The sequence below is a fragment of the Rhododendron vialii genome, chromosome 1a (assembly GCF_030253575.1).
Source record: "Rhododendron vialii isolate Sample 1 chromosome 1a, ASM3025357v1".
Taxonomy (NCBI): Eukaryota; Viridiplantae; Streptophyta; class Magnoliopsida; order Ericales; family Ericaceae; genus Rhododendron; species Rhododendron vialii.
Window position 1 is genome coordinate 11,960,133 of NC_080557.1, and position 21,731 is coordinate 11,981,863.

The 21,731-nt window shown below is 37.6% G+C and overlaps 1 protein-coding gene and 1 long non-coding RNA gene across 2 annotated transcripts; one reads left to right on the forward strand and one right to left on the reverse strand.

Moving 5' to 3' along the window:
* The first annotated feature begins 1,806 nt into the window (after positions 1-1,806).
* Positions 1,807-3,260, forward strand: LOC131302035 (uncharacterized). The gene is made up of 3 exons (XR_009191582.1): positions 1,807-2,089; positions 2,667-2,923; positions 3,133-3,260. It is a non-coding gene; the product is annotated as an uncharacterized LOC131302035 (long non-coding RNA).
* Positions 3,261-9,665: 6,405 nt separating this feature from the next.
* On the reverse strand, positions 9,666-12,977 carry LOC131302040 (protein SODIUM POTASSIUM ROOT DEFECTIVE 2-like). The gene is made up of 3 exons (XM_058328613.1): positions 12,553-12,977; positions 11,500-11,575; positions 9,666-10,086 (listed from the first exon to the last, which is right to left on the reverse strand). Exons 1-3 carry the CDS (start codon positions 12,754-12,756, stop codon positions 9,923-9,925), a joined length of 444 nt encoding a protein of 147 aa, XP_058184596.1. The 5' UTR covers positions 12,757-12,977; the 3' UTR covers positions 9,666-9,922.
* Between the last annotated feature and the right edge of the window lie 8,754 nt (positions 12,978-21,731).

Sequence of the window (21,731 nt, forward strand, 5' to 3'; positions counted from 1 at the left end):
CAATTATTTTTAAAGTTAACAATGTTGGTGTAAAAGATTACTCATAATGGTATAATCAAACTTAGCAACATCTTTAGAAATAATCAAATTTTGGGCTTTGGATAACCAAAATTAACAACCTTTTTCAATAATTAAAATTTGTGGATCCTACACCACATAAGTTAACTAGTTCCAAAATTTGTATACACACGTGTTTCAACTAGTATTTTCTTCTTTCCTTCTTCGCCCACTCTTTTTTTTTTTTTTGGTTAAAAAAATAAAATTGAAGAATAAAATTTTTATGTAGCCAAGCTTTTTCGCTATTCGATATCTTTTTTATTTCGCCAACAAACTATTTCTCTTTCTTTTCCTCCAAAAGTGAAACTCATACCTCTCGATCATCTACAATTCAATCCATCGTCGCCGGATTAAGATGTTTCACTCTTCTTTTCTGTTTCTACTACCCACCCCGAAAAAAAAGAGGAAAAAATCATAAAGGAGGAAAGGAAGTCACCGATTTTTTTTTTCAAAATTAAGAGAGGGAATCGATATATTTTAACTCACTAGTGGAAGTGCACGTGCAACGCACGTGATATTTTTGTGCTATTGTTCACTGTTATTATGTCCACTTTCTTGTATCTTTTGAATGGAAATGAAGCAGATAAAGGAGATGGGATAGAATGGGTCTTTGCTAGTTGAACCGGTTCTCTCTCTCTCCATCCCTCCCTCCCTCATGTTAGACTTACATTCCTAAATATGCACACAGTAGGTTAATTGAGAAAACATTTCTACCATTTCCCTTAGCATATAACATTGTGGGGATTAGCAAAAAAAAATATATTAACATTATGGGTATATAGATGAGCGGCCAATATCTCTTCTTCTTCTTTTTTTGGGTTAGTAAGCATGATATTCTTTGCCTCGTCATATAAAATCATTGTTGCCTATTTTATCTGTCCCATTTTCCCCATTTTTAAGGTCGGCCAATCTATCGTTCTTCACTTGCATAAACAATATATGTATATTAGAACTTTCATTCTGAAATAATATAGAAGAGAAAACTCCTTATATATATACACACACACAGAGTCCACTTCCCGTAAGGACCACTTTAACTTCATAAAATGAGGACCTCCCTTTTCTGATCGAATTTTGATGATCCAAGCCGCTTAATGTGTTCAGAACGTGATTTTAAGGGTACCTGCGAGAAATCAACAACAAAAAAAATGATCGGAAAGGGCTTCATCTGAGCAGTTTTTGTTTATTTTTTATTGAGCAATTCAAACAATAACTGCTCGGATGAAGCCCTTCCCGGTCATTTTTTTTGTCGAATTTTTGCGGGTACCCTTAAAATCACGTTCTGTACACATTGAGCGACTCGGATCATTGAAATTCGATCGGAAAATGGGAGAAATTGGGAGGTCCCCATTTTAATTAAAATAAGGATATTCTCATTTGAAAATAACTGTATATCTATATATATGACATGTTTTCCAAACCAGAAATATAGAAATTCACCTAAGAAGAACTAACTTTCAATTCCATTTTGACAAGTGACAACCTACCTAGGACGGTTGAATGATCTACACTTTAGCATCTTCTCTTGTACTTGTTGTCGTGGCTTTCATTTGCTCCATTAATATTTCCATATAACCATGATATGGTTTTTACAAAATGCATGGAGAGACAACTATCCGACAACTCAAGTCAGAGATTGGATGCAGTTTTCAAATCAACGCTCCTCTTTAACCTTTTCTCGTTTGCTCTTCATCTCATGAAAAAGATCTTTATACATGCGTGATAAACTTCAAATCAGAATGCCTAAAATCAGCAAAATCATGTAAGAGATCGCTCCAGAACTTTCTTTCATATGATCACAAGTCTCAAGGTAAAAGCTAACACAAGCTACAACAGATATATAAACATAAAATGTAATAAAACATGTGCGCAATCATGTGAATGAACAATGAAGTCGAAATGTAAGGAGAAGAAAACCACAACAGTTTCATAACTGAAAATATATATCACAGCAGTTCCATAATTGAAAATGATACCCACAACATTCCATGGCATAAATGTAGAAATGCAATTTAGTAAACAAAAATCCATTGTTGTTCAGGGAAAGAAAAAAAAAACCATAGCGACATTTTTCCAGGGGAAAACACACACCAACAGTTCAATGAATCCTGACTTCCTAATTTCATATTCACCTTTAGTTTTCTTTTTTCAAACCTCAATCAAGAAACCAAAAAGTAGCAAATTCATATACAAAGCATAAAAAGACTACAAAACATGCACCAAAAGTTTTAAGGGACCAAAAAAATAAACGATAGGAAATTGCATAAACTAAAGCCTATTTCGATGGCATAAAGAATTGAGTCTGCTTATCAAACTTTGTATACAGAATATGTAAACACTTTGTTGTGAGGACGCCAGCCTCTTATCCAATCTCACCCCAAATGATGTAAAAGAGAAGACACAATTATATGCTCGGGTGTTTCTACGAAATTCTTTTCCTTGTTCATATTAGGACATATATAATTTGCGTAAAGACTCTGGAAGGCAAGGACTTCCGAATACTACTTTTTACCACCATAGCAACACAAATTTGGAGTTTCATATTGGAATTTCTTTGCACCCCAGAAGGAGCAAGGTATACTACATCTACATGAAATTCAGAGCAACAGAAATCTAGAGGTGAAAACAAAACCCAACAACAAAGTTATAAATACTGATAAATCATAAATATTTAGATGTTATTGTGCACAAAGATATGAGTCTAATGGGTTTGAGTGAATAAGTAACCCTTGATAGAACTGAATGGAGAAAAAAAAATCATATGACTGACCCCAATTGATTGGGACATAAGGCTCGGTTTGGTTTCAAAAATATTTACCAAGCTCTGGACATTGTCCATCACCATCTATAAACCTTTACAATCTACGTAAATTTTGAAGCAAAGTTTGATGATTTGTAAACACCCTTCCCGACATCGGATTGAGGTGATTTTTTACAGGGACCCTAAACGAAGTATTTTGAACAAAATGAGCGACTCCGATCATCTTTGCAAGACCCGAGACAAGCGCAAAAGCGGTCTGTGCGCGGCTGCTATACACAACCTGCTGTACCTATAGCAGCGTCCTTAGAGTCTAGGCTGGTGGTTTTCAATCTTCTTTTATGGAAGACATTTTGAATGTATTTTCTTTTTTCTTGAGCAATCAATCGAGCGTACCGATCCCTCCTATACATTTGTTAACGGGTCATGGTTTTATCTGTACATAACTCAAAAAAGTAAAGATAACTGAAGTAATAGTAGGAGCATTAATTGAATTCACAAGTTGTAGACCATTAAATATCAAAAGTGAATATCCCAGGTTTCCGGGCTTCTAGCAAGAGTTTTAGTCGTCTTGCCAAATTCTTACCTTCTTTAGATCTTTTTTTTAGGCCCCTTGAACGAAGAATAAATTTTCAATGCCTGGTTTGAAAGTTGGCCTAAACAAATTCAATAAAGTGAAAGGAAGGAATAAGATTATGGAAAGACATTGATGGAAGCAATACAATTATAATTGGCTTTACTTGCTCACGTCTAAGTTAAAAGCTTGGCCCATAGAATCAACATAGTGCGATAGAACACCAACTAATCAGTTCCAGGAAAGCATGAAAATGAAGGGAAACAACAATAGATATCATCCTATCCTATAAAACTAAGAACATAGACAATCGCCGAGCATGAGGCGCAAGAACAAAATTGATTGAAGGGTCGGAAGTAGTTTGAGAAATAACCCAGCAGGCCCGAAGATAGTAGTGTAGTATATGTTTCTTATGTACAATTGTCCGTCCATAAATGGATGATCTTTACTGTTGGATGGTAAACTCAAGTTCTTACTACTTGTCATTCCTTGTACGATGCCCTGATCGATCTCTGTGTGCACAATTCATTACACACCCCAGTGAATTACATATATTCTCTACCAATCTACCACCCGATTTAAATAGCTGCATGCGTTACCCAACCAATCTACCACCCGATTTAAATAGCTGCATGCGTTACCCAACGTTGGCTACTCACTTATCATGAAACAAAAATCCACTCTTACGACATGAATGGTGGGGGGAAAGCATGGTAGGTTCAGTCAATTACAAGGTAAAACTAACATGAATACTTGATACTCAGCCCAAAAAAATCATGAATACATGGTACTTTTATGAATTTGGGGCAATGGAGTCCGACTTGCTCGGCACTAACCCAAAACCAAAAGACTACAAGTAACTAAAACTGCCTAATTTGTGGTCACTTCGCACCAAGGGAAAAGAAAACCATAATCCAACACCCAGGAATGTTGAGTAATTCCATTGAACAATTGGTGTGCATAACATCAACAATTCAGTTTTTTTTTACAGGATATCAATTTGATGTTGAAAGCAGAGATATCTATAGTTGATATAAATGTTTACAGTCGATGAAGATGGGGAATAGAGGGTGGGAAAAATTAAACTTACTATGCAAATATTGTTGGAAGCAAAAAACTTGGCAGTCTAGACATCAAGATGGCTATAACGGGCACCGGACTCGACTTCGTTGAAGGTTGCGAGGATAGGGTCTGAGTAACAGTCCACAAACGGATTGAAGGTCAGAGGGGAATGTGGAGGCAGACTCAGAGGAAGACGGAATCGAAATGAAGGTCGGAGAAGTAGATGGAGGGAGAGTCAGAGGAAGACGGGGTGTTTGTAGTTGACGACCGTTGAAGCGTTCGAGAGATGGAAAAAAGATACGTCGTTTGGGGTGTTCGGAGGGGGCTGTCAAAAATTCGAGATGTGGTATGCGGTTGTGAGCAAAAGGGAAGGCAGAGCCTGTTAATTATAGGTAAGAAAGTGACCATACATAAGGAAGCAACTGTACGGAACGGACACGAAGGTTAATAGATCTGATCCCATTGGAACAGACACATTGCAAAACATATTTACCGTTGGAAACAAAATGAAATTAAACTTAACAGGTCCAAAGACTCCAAACCTTTATCTTTGTTCCATTTCCCACGGGATAATGGATGTGTCAAATCGGCAAAGCATAATTGTTCAAAGATAAGAGCATTCGAAAGTTGTTGTGTGAAATATGTAGTGAAGAGAACAATGATTCAACGAACCTAAGGAACATGTACACACTGTAGCCAGATTCAATTAACTCTTTCATGTGTGGGTATGTGATGTTGAATTCTGTTATTGTCATTGGAACAATGTATCAAACACGTGGTAGGCAAATCACATGGTTTGCATGAGGGATATGTTACCCTCATCAGGAAGAAGTCGAAAACGTAAATCATAATTTAATGGGAGACTGCAAATCAAAAAATAAACTAATGGTAAAGTTGAAGAAGAACCAACCGTTTACCCTTTGCCGCAGAGAGAGAGAGAGCCACCTAGAGTTCTGTTGCAGTTTGATTTGCGACGATCGTGTGGTCGCTGTGCCACTTTGTTCTTTGGAGGTGTCGTTTCCATGAGGAAGCGTGGGCTGGGTTGCTTTGTGGGGGAAAATAGAGTGGGCTGGACAGTTTCCCCTTTTTTAAGAAGCGTAGATTGATGGGATTGTGTGCCGGTTCAGGAAGGGTGGGTAGGCGTGGGATAGAGTTGGGGTTCATAGGAACTCATTGGGGCATTTTTGGAAAGTAAAAAGTAGGAAACAATTTCGTGCTTTTAAAAGAAGTAGTATAGATAAAAAATGTAAATAGAGGGAAGTGAATGACGGGAAATAGGGGGGGGAGAGAGAATGAAATTGTAGCGGATCCCATATTTTGATTATGGACTAAAAGTGACCATAGTGAAGCTTAACATTGTTAAGCTTAGCAACCTCTTAAGTGAATAATCAAAAGCTGATGTGTCAACTTTTGGTTATCATTTTTTAATTATACCACTGTGGATGGCCTAATGCTAGTGGCAATCTTCTATACTCCGCGGTGAATTGGTGACACAATCCTTGCTTGCTCGTCTGTAGTGAAAACAAAGTAAACAATAAGCTCTAATACCCCAAATTTCTATTTTCTCTTACATTTTTTAAGTAGGTGTACCCCCCAAAAAAATGCAGGGGATAAAATTCCAGGGGGCACGTGACCCCCATCACATGTTGGCTCCGCCCCTGCTTGTCTGTGGTTCGACTTAAGCATTTTTTTTTTTTGCGATAATCAGGTGTTTAGTTCAACTTATGTGCACCTTGATTAATTTTGAAATAGGCGAACTTTCAATAGCCTTAGAAGTTTTTGCGTAAAAATCAAACATGCGAGCTCATGTTGGTAAGGCTTTGAACTGGGAAGTAACAATCTGAATATTGACTCTCTATGTGAAAAGAGAAAGTGCAAGCTTTTGACAGTAAGCTTCACCTTGAAAAACTGCTACTCCTATTTAGTTGGTGGCTAGTCTCTAGAGCTTTCCCGCTCCTGTGCTTCTTGTGACCGCCCCAGGGAGGGATTAAATACGCCGGAAAGAGGATCGATTGCCACTGCCAGTCAGAGAGGGATCCCTTCGTGAGGCCTGTCAATCGGATCTGTCGGATCCGGATCGGATCTAGCCCATTGACAGGCCTACTTAAATTCTAAGAAAGATCGAGTGGAGAATACCGTGGAGTTAAAGCACATCATATGTTGTGTGCCTTGATATCCTGTTAAACAGTTAGGTAGTTACACCTTACTGCCTTATTTTCATGCTACCGCATATAATAGCATAATCACTCAATTCCGATGCAATGAAAGAAGATTGCTAAGAGTATAAGTAAGCCAATGCAACTGGATAAAATTAGGGGCAAAGATCTTCAGAAACGTTAACGAAAGCCTTGTAGTGTGGAGGCATAACCTGATTGCTTTAGGTGTTCATGCCTTGAGTAAGAAAGTAAACAAAATGACGGAAAACTTTTTCAAGATGATTATGAGTAACTTCCACTTATTGGTAATTATGGATCTTTAGATGTCAACTACTCAACTGTGGTTTGTTGAATTTAGTGTCCATTCAATTCTGATTTTAAGATGGAATCCTAGCAACACTGTATATTAATCTCTATCGGAATTAGTTTCTATCATTCAACTTTTTGCTCAAATAGCATCCTCGAGATTCAAAATCAACCTTTTCTTTATTAGACTGTGGTCAAGTTAGAAGACGCGCAGGTTTTGACTAGGTTACAAAGGTTGGTACATTGCACAAGGATCAATTCCATGAATAGGTTCTCCTCATTTTGTATTGCAAACCTCGTCTTAAGAGTTAGCTATACGAAGTCTGCTCAAGTTACCCTTCCAACATGCTGACCGCATACGTCTGATCTAAAGATAGTATTTCTTATCTGTAATCTGCCACGAACTATTTATCTTCTCCGACCTACTGAAATAGTTTCAATTGTTTGAGGCTTGTCATAAGCTCTAAACTGCTTAAAACTTTTTCAAGTGGTACAATGTTGAACTCACAAAAATTGCTTCTGGGTGATACATCTAATCTGTCTAACTGCTCCATGTAAATGAATGACATCAGTTATTTGGGTCGTTTTAATAATTCTTGGTTCAAATTCTACTACATTGTGATTGTGGAAGCTTTGAAGGTGGATAGTTTGCAAAGATTTTGATCAGCATTGTAGCCACTTTTCCGCAGAATTGCAAGTCATCTTAATATTTTTAGCATGAATTGTTGCTGGATTAGATAATATTATGATTAGTGTCTTATCGGATGTGTTTACCAGCAAGAGATGAAATTAATGTCATGACATTACGTGAGCCTAAGCTTTTCACTTTTCCTTTTAGACGTGCTGAAGTATACTAACTGCATTGTTACTTTCATTCTGATACACTAGGCAGTTAACATTTCCTTTGTTATTTACGATGCACTTAATGTGAGATTGCATGCTTCGTACGTGATGAGCTCATGGTCTCAAATGGAATTGACAACTTTTATCCTTTTACTTATTTGTCTACATTTTAATCTTGACCCATTAAATCTTCCTGTTGGGAAGTAATTGAGCATATTTTCTCGGATAGGTCTTCGGAATACAAGGCCCGGAAGGAAAAGGAAGACAAGCACACTACAAGTACGAAATGGAATGTCACGCGGCATTGTTTGACTACATGAAGGATTTGATTGTGGTTGTGTCTTCTAAGCCATAGGAGGAGGATGAGGAAATAGAGGAGGCGGGTGCGGGTGAGGATGAGGATCAGGAGGAGGAAGAGGGTGGTGGGAATCGGTTCGGGGCCGGTATGGTGATAAACGAGAGTGGCTATTTTGACTTGTGCACATTTGGTGCCCCAGGGTTACGATGTAACTGTATATAAGGGTGAAGCCGAAGGTTGGGAGGCTGAGGAAGAAAAGGGGTGGAAGGAGGAGGGGAAGGTGAGATTTTGAGAGAATTATAAGTGGGTGAGGCATATTGACATGGGTACTTTAGTAGTTTGTAGCTCTTTGTATGGGTTAATATGAGTTTTAGTAGTTTTTGGTGGTCTATTTCCTGTTGATGTGTTATGGATATGGTTTGGGTTTATAGAGCACAATGAATGGGTGAAATTTACTTGGGGCACCCAAATCCAAAATAGATTTGTGAGTTCAAGTGAATCTCACCCATCTATTTTGGATCCTAAATAATAATATGGGTGATTTCCTCGTCTTTTTTGCTCATACCAACCAATAGAAACTGTATCATTCATGCTTTCAATCGTCATACATCAATAAGAAAATAAATAAGAAAATAGGGAAACAAGTTTTCCTGATTTTCATCCCTCAAACGGACCTAAAACTTCCCGAAACCTTTGCCCCCAAAAAGGTCCAAGTATTTGTTCTTACTAGCGGAGTGTCCATGCCTAAGGCACACACAATGTTGACCACTCTACATTATACTAATTCGGTTGTGGGTTTGGAAAATTTTTGGCTTTGATTTTTGGGAAATGAGTGAGGAGAGAAAATAGGATAATAATTGGGGATAGGGATAATGAGTAGAGAGAGATAGAGAGAGAAATGAGATTAATGATTGGATATAAAGATAATGAGTGGAGAGAGAATTGAAAGTGATGATTGGAAATATAGGTAATGAGTAGATTTGGGTTTGAAATTTTTTTTCCAAACCCACAACCGAACAAGGGCAAAGCTTCACAGTTCAATCAATACAACACCATTAATGTAATTGAATTAAAATTCAACACTATCTTGCCAATCAATTCAACTTAAGTGAAATCAGGAGGAAAAAGAAAACATAAGCTAGCAGCCCTTCCAAGAAATTTATGAAAAATATAAATGCAACTTATAAGCAGACCTTCACTTCTGTCGAGTCACCGGAAGCAAAGTTGCAGACTTTGAAAGGTCCAAGCTCCAACCATTTAGGCATTCCGTTAAAAAATTGGCCAATGCAACCAGTAAAAACCTGTATTACTTCAATTTCACACACCATTTCAAGCATCTAACGACAAAATTTTACCCTTCTTTTGAGATTTATACATGACTTTGAATGGCTGGCCCTAAAATAAACACGCAGACATCGAATTGGTGTTCACAAACTTCATGACTTCGAATGGCCGCCCGTAGCTAAGAGAAATTAAGTTCATTTATTTGGTACCATTATGAATACAGCAATTATCTTCTTTCCTAGATAAACATTACCTTTCTTCTTATATCTTGGTCAAATCCAATCCCGTTTCACTCACTGACGAAAACATGAAAATTAAACTACAAGATGAAGACATCCAACCGTTAACGATTCAGATTAAGTTTTTGAGCTCGAGACAATGCCGGAATGGGCCGAATCTGAGGGTGATGTGCCTTGGGACACCCCCTTGTCCCTGTACGAATGGCTACCTAATCAAGCTTACACAAAGGGATCTCAATATCGAAATTCTCCTTTGAGGATGAGCTAGAAATAAAGTATGAAAGTGTAATAATTTTGTTTAGGTTACTACGTACAAATGGGTTTTTAATTTTCCTTGTGGGGAGATCATGGGGACACAGTAGAATGGGATGGTTGTCTAGCTTCATCATCTTCTGTCCAGAGCTCGGCATTCTTGACTTTGGAAACACTCTCCAACACTTCAAAAGGATCAATGTCGCCCGTGACAACGACCTTCTTGGTTTCCAGATCTACTTGGTACGAGGTCACTCCTGTGTTACACCACATAACATGCATGAGACTGATGAGAGAGAGAGAGAGAGAGAGAGAGAGAGAGAGAGAGAGCATAAACAATTATACGTACTTTGAATTAGTTAATGTATCATTTTAGAGGAACCATCACATGAAGAACATTATGGACGCCCAATTCTTGCTAGATTTTTGGAGAGAGCCTTGGGGATCAGGTAGTAGATTTGCTAGCATCTGTATACGTGCCCATACTAGATTCCATTTCGATGATCAAAATCCTTTCATTTTGTAGAACTTATAGATACTCGATCTTGCAAAAATTCTCATATTTATGAGTGATTATCATCTAGTGGCTCTCATTAATGTGTAGCGAAGAAGGTCCCGAAAGTACTACGTGGTGGTACTCCAGCAACAATTTCTACCTACTCTTCTAAAAATCTAATCAAGAGAAGTGTTTACCTGTCCAATATGACTATAAAATCATTCAAATGGGACCAGATGTAAGCCATGAATAAGAAGAGTGCAGACAACCCACCTCAAGTAGTTTTGGAGTCATGCAAATGAAAAGACATTCACAATGCTTAATAAATAATGACATCCCTTTCTTTCCCACTTTACACATACCGTTCTTAGTGCAAATAGTAAATCAATTAAGGTATTCCATTCTATGATACTATCTTTTTATTTTCCCTCTACTTTAATTTTGTGCTTTCTAACATACATGCCCCAACTTTGAGAAGTTTTTGGGTGCCGAGCAGGTACCACGTGACAGTACCCGTCAGCGATTAGACCATCCAAACGTGTTTTGGATGATTCAGATTTATTCTTTCTCTCTCCTCTTTCTCTCACTCTAAAATCCGTACCATCTAAAACACGTTTGGACGGTTCGGATCGCCGACGAGATACCACATGTGTGATAACCAACGGCAATCAAGAATTTCTCACCAGCTCCACATGTAGCTGCAAATTGATATGAGACCTATTATCAAATGCACATCATCAAACAAATATTGGATATAAAAAAATTCATTAAGCATATGCTCGCGGAAAGTAGTGAATAACTCCAAGGGAATCCATCTTCGAAAAATATCTTTAGGAAACAATGGTACGTTTATGAGGACTAGTGTACAGACACTCGTTTTGTGAAGTCAAATACCATTAACAGGGGACACATGCGTGCACATGCAAGGGGCACCCATCATCAAGGAAAGAAAAATGCTCTATAGGCACAAAGATTTTTTTTTTCCCCTGATAACTGACTTGTTTGGGCCCAGTTATGTACACCTGGACTAATATTGGGAGACCAATCTCACTACCTACTTGTGGAAATCCCAATTCAAGTCAGAGCAAGGATAGTTGATTAGAAATTAACACAAACAAAGATAGAAATAAGCGATTGATAAATTTGTCTGAAAAAATAAATGGTTGTTTCGTACCTTCTATCTTGGAGATGTGTTTCTCAACTTTTCTTGCACAACCATTGCAGTGCATGGACACCCTTAGCACCACCATCTACATCATTCATCACTTAATATTAAGCTCTTGCATTACTTGATTTTGAAAATCAAAATAAGCTTTAGTTTACCAATTTGCACACAATTTTTATAACCTCTTTTTTCTTACCTTTTATATGTGAATTTACTCGAAACTAGGAAGAATGTTTTAGGGGTGATGAGTTCAAGGTTTCAAACTTTAGTACTCTCCTGTACGACTATTGTTAGAGTTTATGCCATGTTATTTATATGTGAGACAGAAAACACATGTAAAAGGGTATTAATTTCAATGAAGTAACCGATAAGCATATCCAAAAAAGAAAAAAGAAAAAGGAATGCACAAACCGTTGTTGGAGGTAGCAGGTTCAAGGTGTGCTATTGACACCTCCTTGAACCCAGGAGCGGTGATCTCATGACACGGGGTCTTTGGACCCCTCTGACTCCCCCCACCACCACCACCCCCCCCCCCCCCCCCCCCCTGCCCCATTGCTCTCACCCCAGTGGGGCAAGTGCGCACAGGGGGTGGGGGGTGATGAGTTCAAGGTTTCAAACTTCAGTACTCTCCTTTACGACTATTGTTAGAGTTTATACCATGTTATTGATATGTGAGACAGAAAACACATGAAAAGGGGTATTAATTTCAATGAAGTAACTGATAAGCGTATCCAAAAAAGAAAAAAGAAAAAGGAATGCACAAACCATTGTTGGAGGTAGCAGGTTCAAGGTGTGCTATTGACACCTCCTTGAACCACTAGCGGTGGTCTCATGACACGGGTCTTTGGACCCCTCTTACTCCCTCCCCCCCCCCCCCCCCCCCCAAGATTGCTCTCACCCTAGTGGGGCAAGTGCGCACCTTTAGGTTTCAATCCCATTCTGGAGACCTACTAGGGGTTTGGGCTTTGGAGGCCCTATAGTCACGCCTGGTCGTCCCTCCGTTCTCTCTCAACTAGAAAAAAAAAAAGAAGAGAGAGAGAGAACAGAGGGAGCAAAATCTACCTTGGGCTTTAGTTGGAAAGCCAGGGTCTGGGGTCCTGCTAGAACATCCTTCAATCTCACCAAATGCTTCCCTTCACTTGCAACCAGTGGCTTTGTCTCAAAGTACACATCTTGGTTTTCCAAGGAATTTGTGCAGAAACAAGAGCTTGAGCCATTAGAAAGACAGAGGGAGTCTAAAACCCTCCCAAAACTGAGCCTCCCCATACCACCTCACAACTTGTCCACCCACAATTGGAAGTTCTATAGAAAAGTTGGCCCTTAAAATAGGGAGCCACTTCTTCCCTCCATGTGATAATTTAAAGAACCCCAAAACCTAAAATAAGGGTTACTATAGTATGAAATGACAAGCTAAAGGTCAATTTTCATTGGGAAAAGCCAAAATTTTACTGAACCCAAGAAGCTTTTGAGTAGGATAGGTGTCAAGACCCATATATAGGGAGAACAAGAAGTGTGAGATTAAAGAATACATATTCATGAGGGCCCATTCGGATAAATACGCCACAGTGGCTTATTTTTTGTTCTTATTCAAATTTTTTTCGTATCACTTGGCTTATTGTCATTTTTTTGGGACTTATTGCATCCTCACGACAAGAGAAATTTAAAAAGTAAAATTTTAACCGAAATCTAATTTTTTTTAAATAAAGACGAAAAAATTGGCTTATTGATTTTTTTTCGTCTTTATTCAAAAAAAATTGGATTTCGGTCAAATTTTTTTACTTTTTAAATTCCTCTTGACGTGAGGATGCAATAATCCCCAAAAAAATGACAATAAGCCAAGTGATACGAAAAAAATTTGAATAAGGACAAAAAATAAGCCAAAGTGGCTTATTTGTCTGAACACCCCCGTGCATCAATGCTCACGTTTCAACCATGCCGTATTAAATTTCCGTTATACCTATTTGGCTTAATAAGTTAATTGGCTTATTTTGTCTTTGTTTATTTTATTTTTCCGTTTTTGTTAATTTTGTATCAAATTTTTGTGAATTATTAAGCCAAAACTAGGCCCTCATAAGCTAATACTCCCTCCGTCCCACTTTTTTGTGTTTGTTTTCTTTTTTGGACGTCTCAAAAAATTGTTTATATCTCACAATCTATAATGTTCTATATATTCAATATAGATTTTGTTTGATAGATCTCAATTAATTTTATTAAACAAAGTTTTCAAAATCGTAAAAAAATATTATAGATTGTGAGATATAGACAATTTTTTATAACGTGACAAAAAGAAAACAGACACAACAAAATGGGGCGGAAGGAGTACGTAACCGAGATTGAGGAAGGTATACAATGCCACATGAAGGCACTCCTAAACACCAACATAGCTGCGGATCAAAAAAAAAAACACCAACATAGCTCACATGGTAATTTTGGACTAATGAAAGAAATAAATGTGGAGCCAAAACTACCTCCGCTGATGATATAGCACACCAAGTCAGTCTCACCTTTCTCTTTTTGCACTCTCGTATTGTTTAGGAGCGCCACATGTTCCTGACATGTAATATTCTTCAGTCTTGACCAATAAAAATGTGTACGTGGCATTTTAGACTGTTAAATAATTCACGTTCTCTCAAGCTATATTTTTGTCGTGCGATGAAGAACTAAAGATGCTGTCATGCTGACAATACATAATATAAACTCTAAAAAAAAGCTTCAAAGAGCTTCGTGTGAAAAAATTACTCCCTCCGTCCCGTAAAGTTTGGCACTTTCACTATTCCAGTCCTATAAAAAATTAACTATATTTTTTAATCCGTAATATTTTTATAAGCAATATGGATCTTGTTTGATAGATTTTAATTTGTTCTATTAGATAAAGTTTCAAAAATCGCCTAAAACATTATGAATTGAAAGATATATGCAATTTTAAAATGACACGCATTCTTAAAAATGCCAAACTTTAGGGAACGGAGGGAGCTTTTGGGACTTGTGAGCCTGAGCATCTGATTCATGTGACCAGATCAAGGTTAATTCCATAATGATATTTGACCAAGAGTGAGAAATTGGAGAAGCTATTAGCTTAAGAAAAATACTTCACAAGGAAAACTTGTATGCATAAGTACCCTAGATTTTATTATATATGGTCTAAAATCAAATGGACAGATACTGTTCTCTATCAGAGTTTTGTGCAAACGCTATGGGTTTTGATGCCCCAAGATATTGTATTGTCAATCAATTATGATCACAAAGTATTCATTAGTACTGATTAGTCCCAATATTAATTAACAAAGGGAATTGATTTTGTCATTTTCCTTTTTGTTAATGTCACTTCACTTATCTCACAAAATAAATTATTTAATAAAGACACAAAAGGAAGTGATATTAACAAAAAGGAAAGTGGCAAAATCACTCTCCTTTGCAAAAACAAGAAAACAAAAACAAAAGGTATTCATTGGTCATTTGACACGACCACCCCAAAAGGGGACAAACAAGAAAAGAATCAAAGAGTGTGAGATCATGTTCACGCCCTTTGGCAATATGATATGAGATTAATACCATATGGAATGGGATCCTCTCCGGAGACTGAATCGTTTGACCGAGTCATTTCTGCCTTTTTGGGCCCTTCCCATGTCCGTTTTGATGATCGGGACCATTGATATTTTACACCTCGTCGAGAACATTAGGCACATATCTCGCTGCTGGCAAACTCATTTTTGCGCTACCTCAAGGGTACTCTTGATCTTGGAAAAAATCTTGCTAATAGGATATTGTTTGATGTGTTTTTGAAACACATTTATCTCTAGAAAAATGGATTTTTACGCAGTGTTGCAAAATTTTCTAAATCCATTTTTCTCCAGACGAATGTGTTTTGAAAATATACTATATAATATCAAATTAACATGAATAGTGACGTGACTAATCTTTTTGACGATGTCTATAATATCAGTGGTCCCGATCATCCAAACGAATCTGAGAAGGGCCCGAAAATGACCTCGGCTGGACCGTCGACCCTTCGGATAGGATCCCATCCCATTGCGCATTTAAGTATCATAGAGGGCAATACATAGAGACCGATGGATAATAATACAAGGCCAAAACCAAGGGGTCAAAGCTGTTGAGAACCTTGTCTAGTAGTTGTGAATTATAGAGCACCATGAGGTATGAAGGGGATTTGGATAATTGTCTGGTTGAATTGTTTTTGCTTCTGTCTGTCTATGCAGTTTGATCCATGTGATGATGGGATTCTAATGAGAAAGCTGATTGATGAGTAGTCATGTTATGCACGTGTCTCTCACATGATCAGGGATTCAGAGTCGCACCAAGAGAACTGTGTTTGGATTCTTGCTAAGCAAAAAGAATTTATTAATTTTTATAAAGGATTACAAAGATTAAAATGATCAGTGGCACATCGAGAAAAAGTCATCCGAGACCGAAGAAAGACAAAATGCCAACTGAACACCAAAAAATAAAAAAACCCATAGAAACCCGATCAGAAAACAGCCAAATGCCTAACAAGCCTCAAACCCTGAAAACAGCCAAAAACCTAACATGGATGAACAGTACTTGAATGATTAATTCTAGTACACGAACTCTTTGCTAATTAGTTAGGCCATGGGCAATTGGTTGATGCACCACATGAGTTGATTTGATACCATGCATCTTCTCCAATATATATAAGGTCATCTGAAAGTGACAAGGTATCAAATTGGTCTCATTTAATTTTTTTTTCTTTTTTATTAATAGCCAAAAGAGTGGAAATGGGCAATCAGTGTAGCAACTCCCCCTGAGAGTGACTATAGGGGTTCTCGACTTGCTGTGGAATGTCCAGTTTGAATCATATCTACTACCCGTGAGGACAGACCGTCACCACAGCACCACCTTAGTACTAAATGGAGGAGGGCCCTCCACGTGAATCTAGTCATTCAAATCATTACTCCCACCTATATTTCACTTTATTGAGGTGATAGAACAATTTGTGATAGTTTCCAGAGCAGAACAGTAAGTCAATAGTTGCACAAATGTGCTAACTTATTGCTGAAAGGTCTTTGTGTAAAATGTCATGGGGAAATTAGTACCCTAGCTTTTGCTCAAGAGGAGTAGGTGCAGCCCAAATTTGTAAGGTTTCAACATTTAGGCTCTTTGAAGTTGCCTCCTAGCTCAATTGATAGAGCAGGTAATGAACACTTCATTTGGTGAGGGTTCAAACTCCACACACGTAAAATCTTTGTCAGTAGAGATTACCGATACACATATAATTTCTCCGTACTCGTCACATGCTTTGTGACCATTGTACCTTAAAACGAAATGCTTGTACAAGTGCAGGTACTCATAGAAGGGGAGTGTGTTTAATTAGAAGCTCCATAGGCTCCATTGTATGAATAAATACAAGAGATACCAATTTATCAGTATACACTTTAAAGACTGCTGAAAAAGACATCATACCATTCAATAGTCAAAACCATGGTACGAGTGGTGCCCATTACGCAAACGATATCATTTGAATATTGAAGAGTCCTGCCAAAAAAACGGTGGTCAATTATTGGGTGGTAATAGTACGTCACGATGCATGATAAAAGTGGTATCGTTCTTGTTACATTTGAACACATAAAAACGTGGTAGGGTAATTTATCGCAAGACAACGAAAATCCCTTGTAGTGAATTTCCTCTTTTCTACGGTTTCAAATTTCCTGAACTTGTGGAGTAGTTAAAAGTTTCTTTACTGGGGGACTTAAAAATTTATTCAGAGTGAGTTTTCCCTATCGAGTCATTGAACTAACTAGACTAACATCCATGTTTCACATATTTTTAAGCAAGTCATTTTATTCACATACATCAACTAAAATACCGTTTAATGAAAACAACTTGAGTATTGTTATTAATCTGAAAGACAAAAAATGTAGTGAAAACTTACCCTTGATCGGTAAGTCCGCATCTTACCTGTTTCCTTGTTTTCTTCTCCAAATCCTTCCCCGAATCCAACCTGATCCCCCCAAAAAGTCCCACATCTTTAATAAGTTTGGGAGGGCAAACGATCTTGTGCGTTGAACCTAGGTATCATAGATGCCTTTCTTTCTTTTTTTTTGATCCGATCATAGATGCCTTGATCATGTTACACCATGTCACAACGACAAGTAGAGAATCACATCTAAGAAAAAATTAGGCTGTGCATTTACCTTTTTTTAGTCCAACGACATTGGGCTGAGGCCCATTCTATTCTTCAACATTCTAAACCCAAAAGGTAGTAAAGCCCATCCTACTTTTTGAATTTGAAGTAAGGGAAAATGACGGCACATGACGTGTTTTGATAATTACCCGTTAAGGACATACTGAGAACATTTGTTAATGCTGAAAATATTTTTGACGGGTATTAATTATCAAAACACGTCATTGACCGTCATTTTCCCTTGAAGTAAATAAGAGGTTTTTGATCATGAATAAATCTCGAGGTTTGGGAGGGCACATGAAAACCCATTCATAAAAGTGTACATGAAAGGGGAATGGACAGTTCAGATTCACAAACAGTGTGAATCTAAACCGTCCATTTCTCTTTCACATATACTTTTATGGATGAATTTTCATGTCCCAACCATTTTTTCGATAAATCTCACTTGTATCGGTCTATTTTCCTAGTTTTCATAAATATGCAATTAAAATACCTAATAGCACTGTGCACGTGATTATAAGAGAGATGATCTGCTCATTTTCGATAACGGAAATCTTGAAAATGAATGAGAATTTGATGACATTTATCTTTATAATTCTTACGTTTGGAACATAATGCAGATGGGAATAAAAATGTTATTCTTGGGACATATTCACTTTTTAAGATTATTTTCTTGCACCAAGTACAAATATGGTCCCTCGCTCAATTCATAAAAAAGAAGAAATATTGGACGTGTTGACAATAGCTATGGATACAGATTTTAGATTTTAGCTTCAGATTCTGCTACAGATTTTATATTTCGGATTTTAATAGATGTTTAGAAACCTGTTAACGAGATTATGAGAATTTCACTTTTATTTTTTTTGAGAATTTGTGTTGCACAATCCCAAAAGCTATCCAAACTCAGCTTTGAAAATTTGAGAATTTCTTTTCTTTTTAGGTTCTCAACATCTGTAGATTCTAAAAATCTGTTATATAGGATTTTTGACAAACACTCTAAACTGATTTTTAGAAGCTAAAATTTAAGAATTTGTCAAAATTATTTTTCGCAAACACCCACATTGATTCTTATAAATCTAATTCTAAATTAGTATCTCCTAGACAAGACTACTGTATTAATCCAAACACTTGAATTGAGTTGCTTTTTCCGGTTCTATCGGCTAGTCTCCCCAGCTCGGTATTTGTACCGGTCTGTTTTTTCAGATCCGGTGGGTTTGGTGGTGGGTTAATAATTAGTTAGCGATTGCTGGTTTTTTCTCGATTTCGGTGGTGGTGGTGCTGTGGTGGTGGTTTGGTCGTCGTCGGAGATCGTCGGTGTCCTCCTCCCGCTGATATGGTGGGTACTGCGACTGTTGATCTGGATTTGACGGCGGTAGTATAAGGCTCAGGGCTTGGCCCTTGAGTGTGTCGTCTGGTTTGAAGAGCCCTGGGACTTGAATAGGCAGACTTGGGTTCGCAGGCATCGGCCGCCGTGGTCGCGTGTGATCGAAATTTTAGCCCATGTGGATTTCTATTTCGATCTCCTCGCCCGGAGCCCCGCGTGGCAGCGGGGGCTTGCCGGAGATTTAATCTCCTTCACTCTGGTCCGAGGTCCCATCTGTGCCTTTTTGTCGGCGTACGACGTCATCCCTTGACCGGAGTAGGCCGGCGGCTTATTGGTGTCAGTCCAAGGTGTTTGTGCTTCCGATCTGCTTGATTTCTTGTCTGTTTCCATCGGTTTGTTATTGTTCGTCTGTGATTTGGGGGTTGCGCCATCCCGAGGCGACTGAATGGATAGATTGCTAGCTCCTCGTAACCCGACCCTTAGAGGCGGTGAGTAGTGAATCTGTGACTTGGCTTAGAATCTAGGCATTAGTGGTCTCTTTGTCCTTGTTTATCATCTGTATTTTTTGGATGGTTTGGCTGTAGTTCCTTCTTCATTGTATTCGGATGGATTCGCTATATTTGCCTATTTTTAGGCCTTTAATGAAATGAATTGCTGATAAAAAAAAAAAATTTTGAGTTGTTTACACTACGAATTTAATTCCTGATACCTCATTCCATCTTGAAGATGTTAGACAACACATAGCCTAAATTTCCAAGAATGCTCAAAAGATTCCAAAGTGAAATGTCAGTGAATCTCACAAGTAGCTGTCATGTGTTGGCTACAATTGGATCTGGCTAATGGTAGTCGATCATGCAAATAAATTAATGATGGGTTTGCATCTCAACAAAGCTTTACGAGTATTAAATTACTTTTGCATTTCCCACTATTGGCCAGTTCGCCAAAATGAATCAAAATGATCAACTTTGACATGTGAAAACGACAAAGGATTAATAGTAGCCTGGCAGTCCGGACACTCTTCGTCTCTTCACTGGGGGTGTAAACGGTGCGGTTTGGTCCGACAAAGGCAATTTTTCAAACCAAATCGGACATTTCGGTTTGGACATTTTACAAACTATATCAAACCAAATATTATTTGTGGTTTGGTTTGACCGGTTTGTTCTGATTTTCCTATTACTCATTTTATGGCGCCTCTAATCAATCAAACGATTCAGTATTTTATAAGGAAGCCATACGTTTTTGTCGAGCTCGCAGAAATAACAGTAGCAAATTGGCAATTAGAAATGTGGCACCAACAATAGGTAGGTGCGCTTTCTACGAGAAAATTATAGCAGCAGTAGCAAAACTTTTTTTGCCAACCAACAGTAGCAAAACACTAGAACAACTAAAGAGTGCTGGAACTAGTCACCAGAAACAACATTAGAAAAGGAAAAAATAATATAGAAAATGTTAAGCAACATTAATTAAAAAAATTCTAAAAACGTTAAAGAATTCGGAATAGGAACCTATCTATGTTTTACTATCCGGTCCGATTCGATTTAATTCGGATTAGATGGTGGCGAAATGGACCGTCCGTTTTTTTGATTCGATTTAATTCGGATTAGATGGTGGCGAAATGGACCGTCCATTTTTTTATTAGTTTGGCTAAAAACAAACTATTTACCTCTACAAACAAAACTAAACGGCCTGAGGTTTTTTTTTTTTTTTTTTTGTTATCACCCCTACTTTTCAAATCCAACTATCCAAATTTATGGCATCTTATATTTTAACCTCTCACTTGGGATAAGCTCACCTATATAGTCTATACTGCTATACCCCAAACCTTTTGAGAAAGTCTATGCTCCCCGAAAATATCTCTCGAAATAAAATTAATGGTTGAGATTTACTTTAATGTGTAGGGCCAAAAATTTAAGCGTTGTTACTCGTCTTGATTTAGGCACAAGGTTCAAACCCATACATATTTAGTTACTTAATTCTGCCTGCGACATGCTTAGAGTTAAAAGTTCCATATTTTAGATAGTCAATTTCAAGCTTTAAAAAAATAGAGTTGTGTTAAGTAGCTTAGCCGACACGTAAGATCCGTGTCAAATTCTTATTTTGAGATGTATCCATGGACATGCATTCGTATAGCGCAATACCATTCTATGATTGGTGCGTATAGAAAAACTTAACTTGATTTGATTTGATTTTGTTTGACTTGTATGTAATTCTTATAGGATATGATTGAATATAAATCAACAGAAACAAACAATTAGTTGACGTAAGAATTATAATTCCAATTCTGACCAACAATGGGAATTGTCTAAGCTAAGTGTCTATTAAGATCCTAACGACAAAGCAGTGTGAGGTTGGAAATATTGACTACTGGAGTATTAACGGTGTGCTAGCTAGCTTGAAAATTAAGTTTGAATAATATTTTAAGTTGAAATAATTAACCACTTGTCCACTTGAATGCAGGCTATGCAGCTTTGGTAGGAACAGGTTTCTTTAACTGTTAGAACAAGAGCATTCCCATTCCAATAATCAAATGGGTATGGATAAGCAAATTTAATAACAATGCTAAAAAAACACCACACATTGTAATAAGCAAAATTATAAGTCTTTTAGCAAATAATCAAATTCCACCCATTCCACAACCAAACTTAACAACTTTTTACCAATAACCAAAACTCAAAAACACTCCCACATTGGAATCGTCTCATTGAGACGAATAATTTGGTGTGGTCAGATGCATGATTGAAACTCATTTGCGATTGG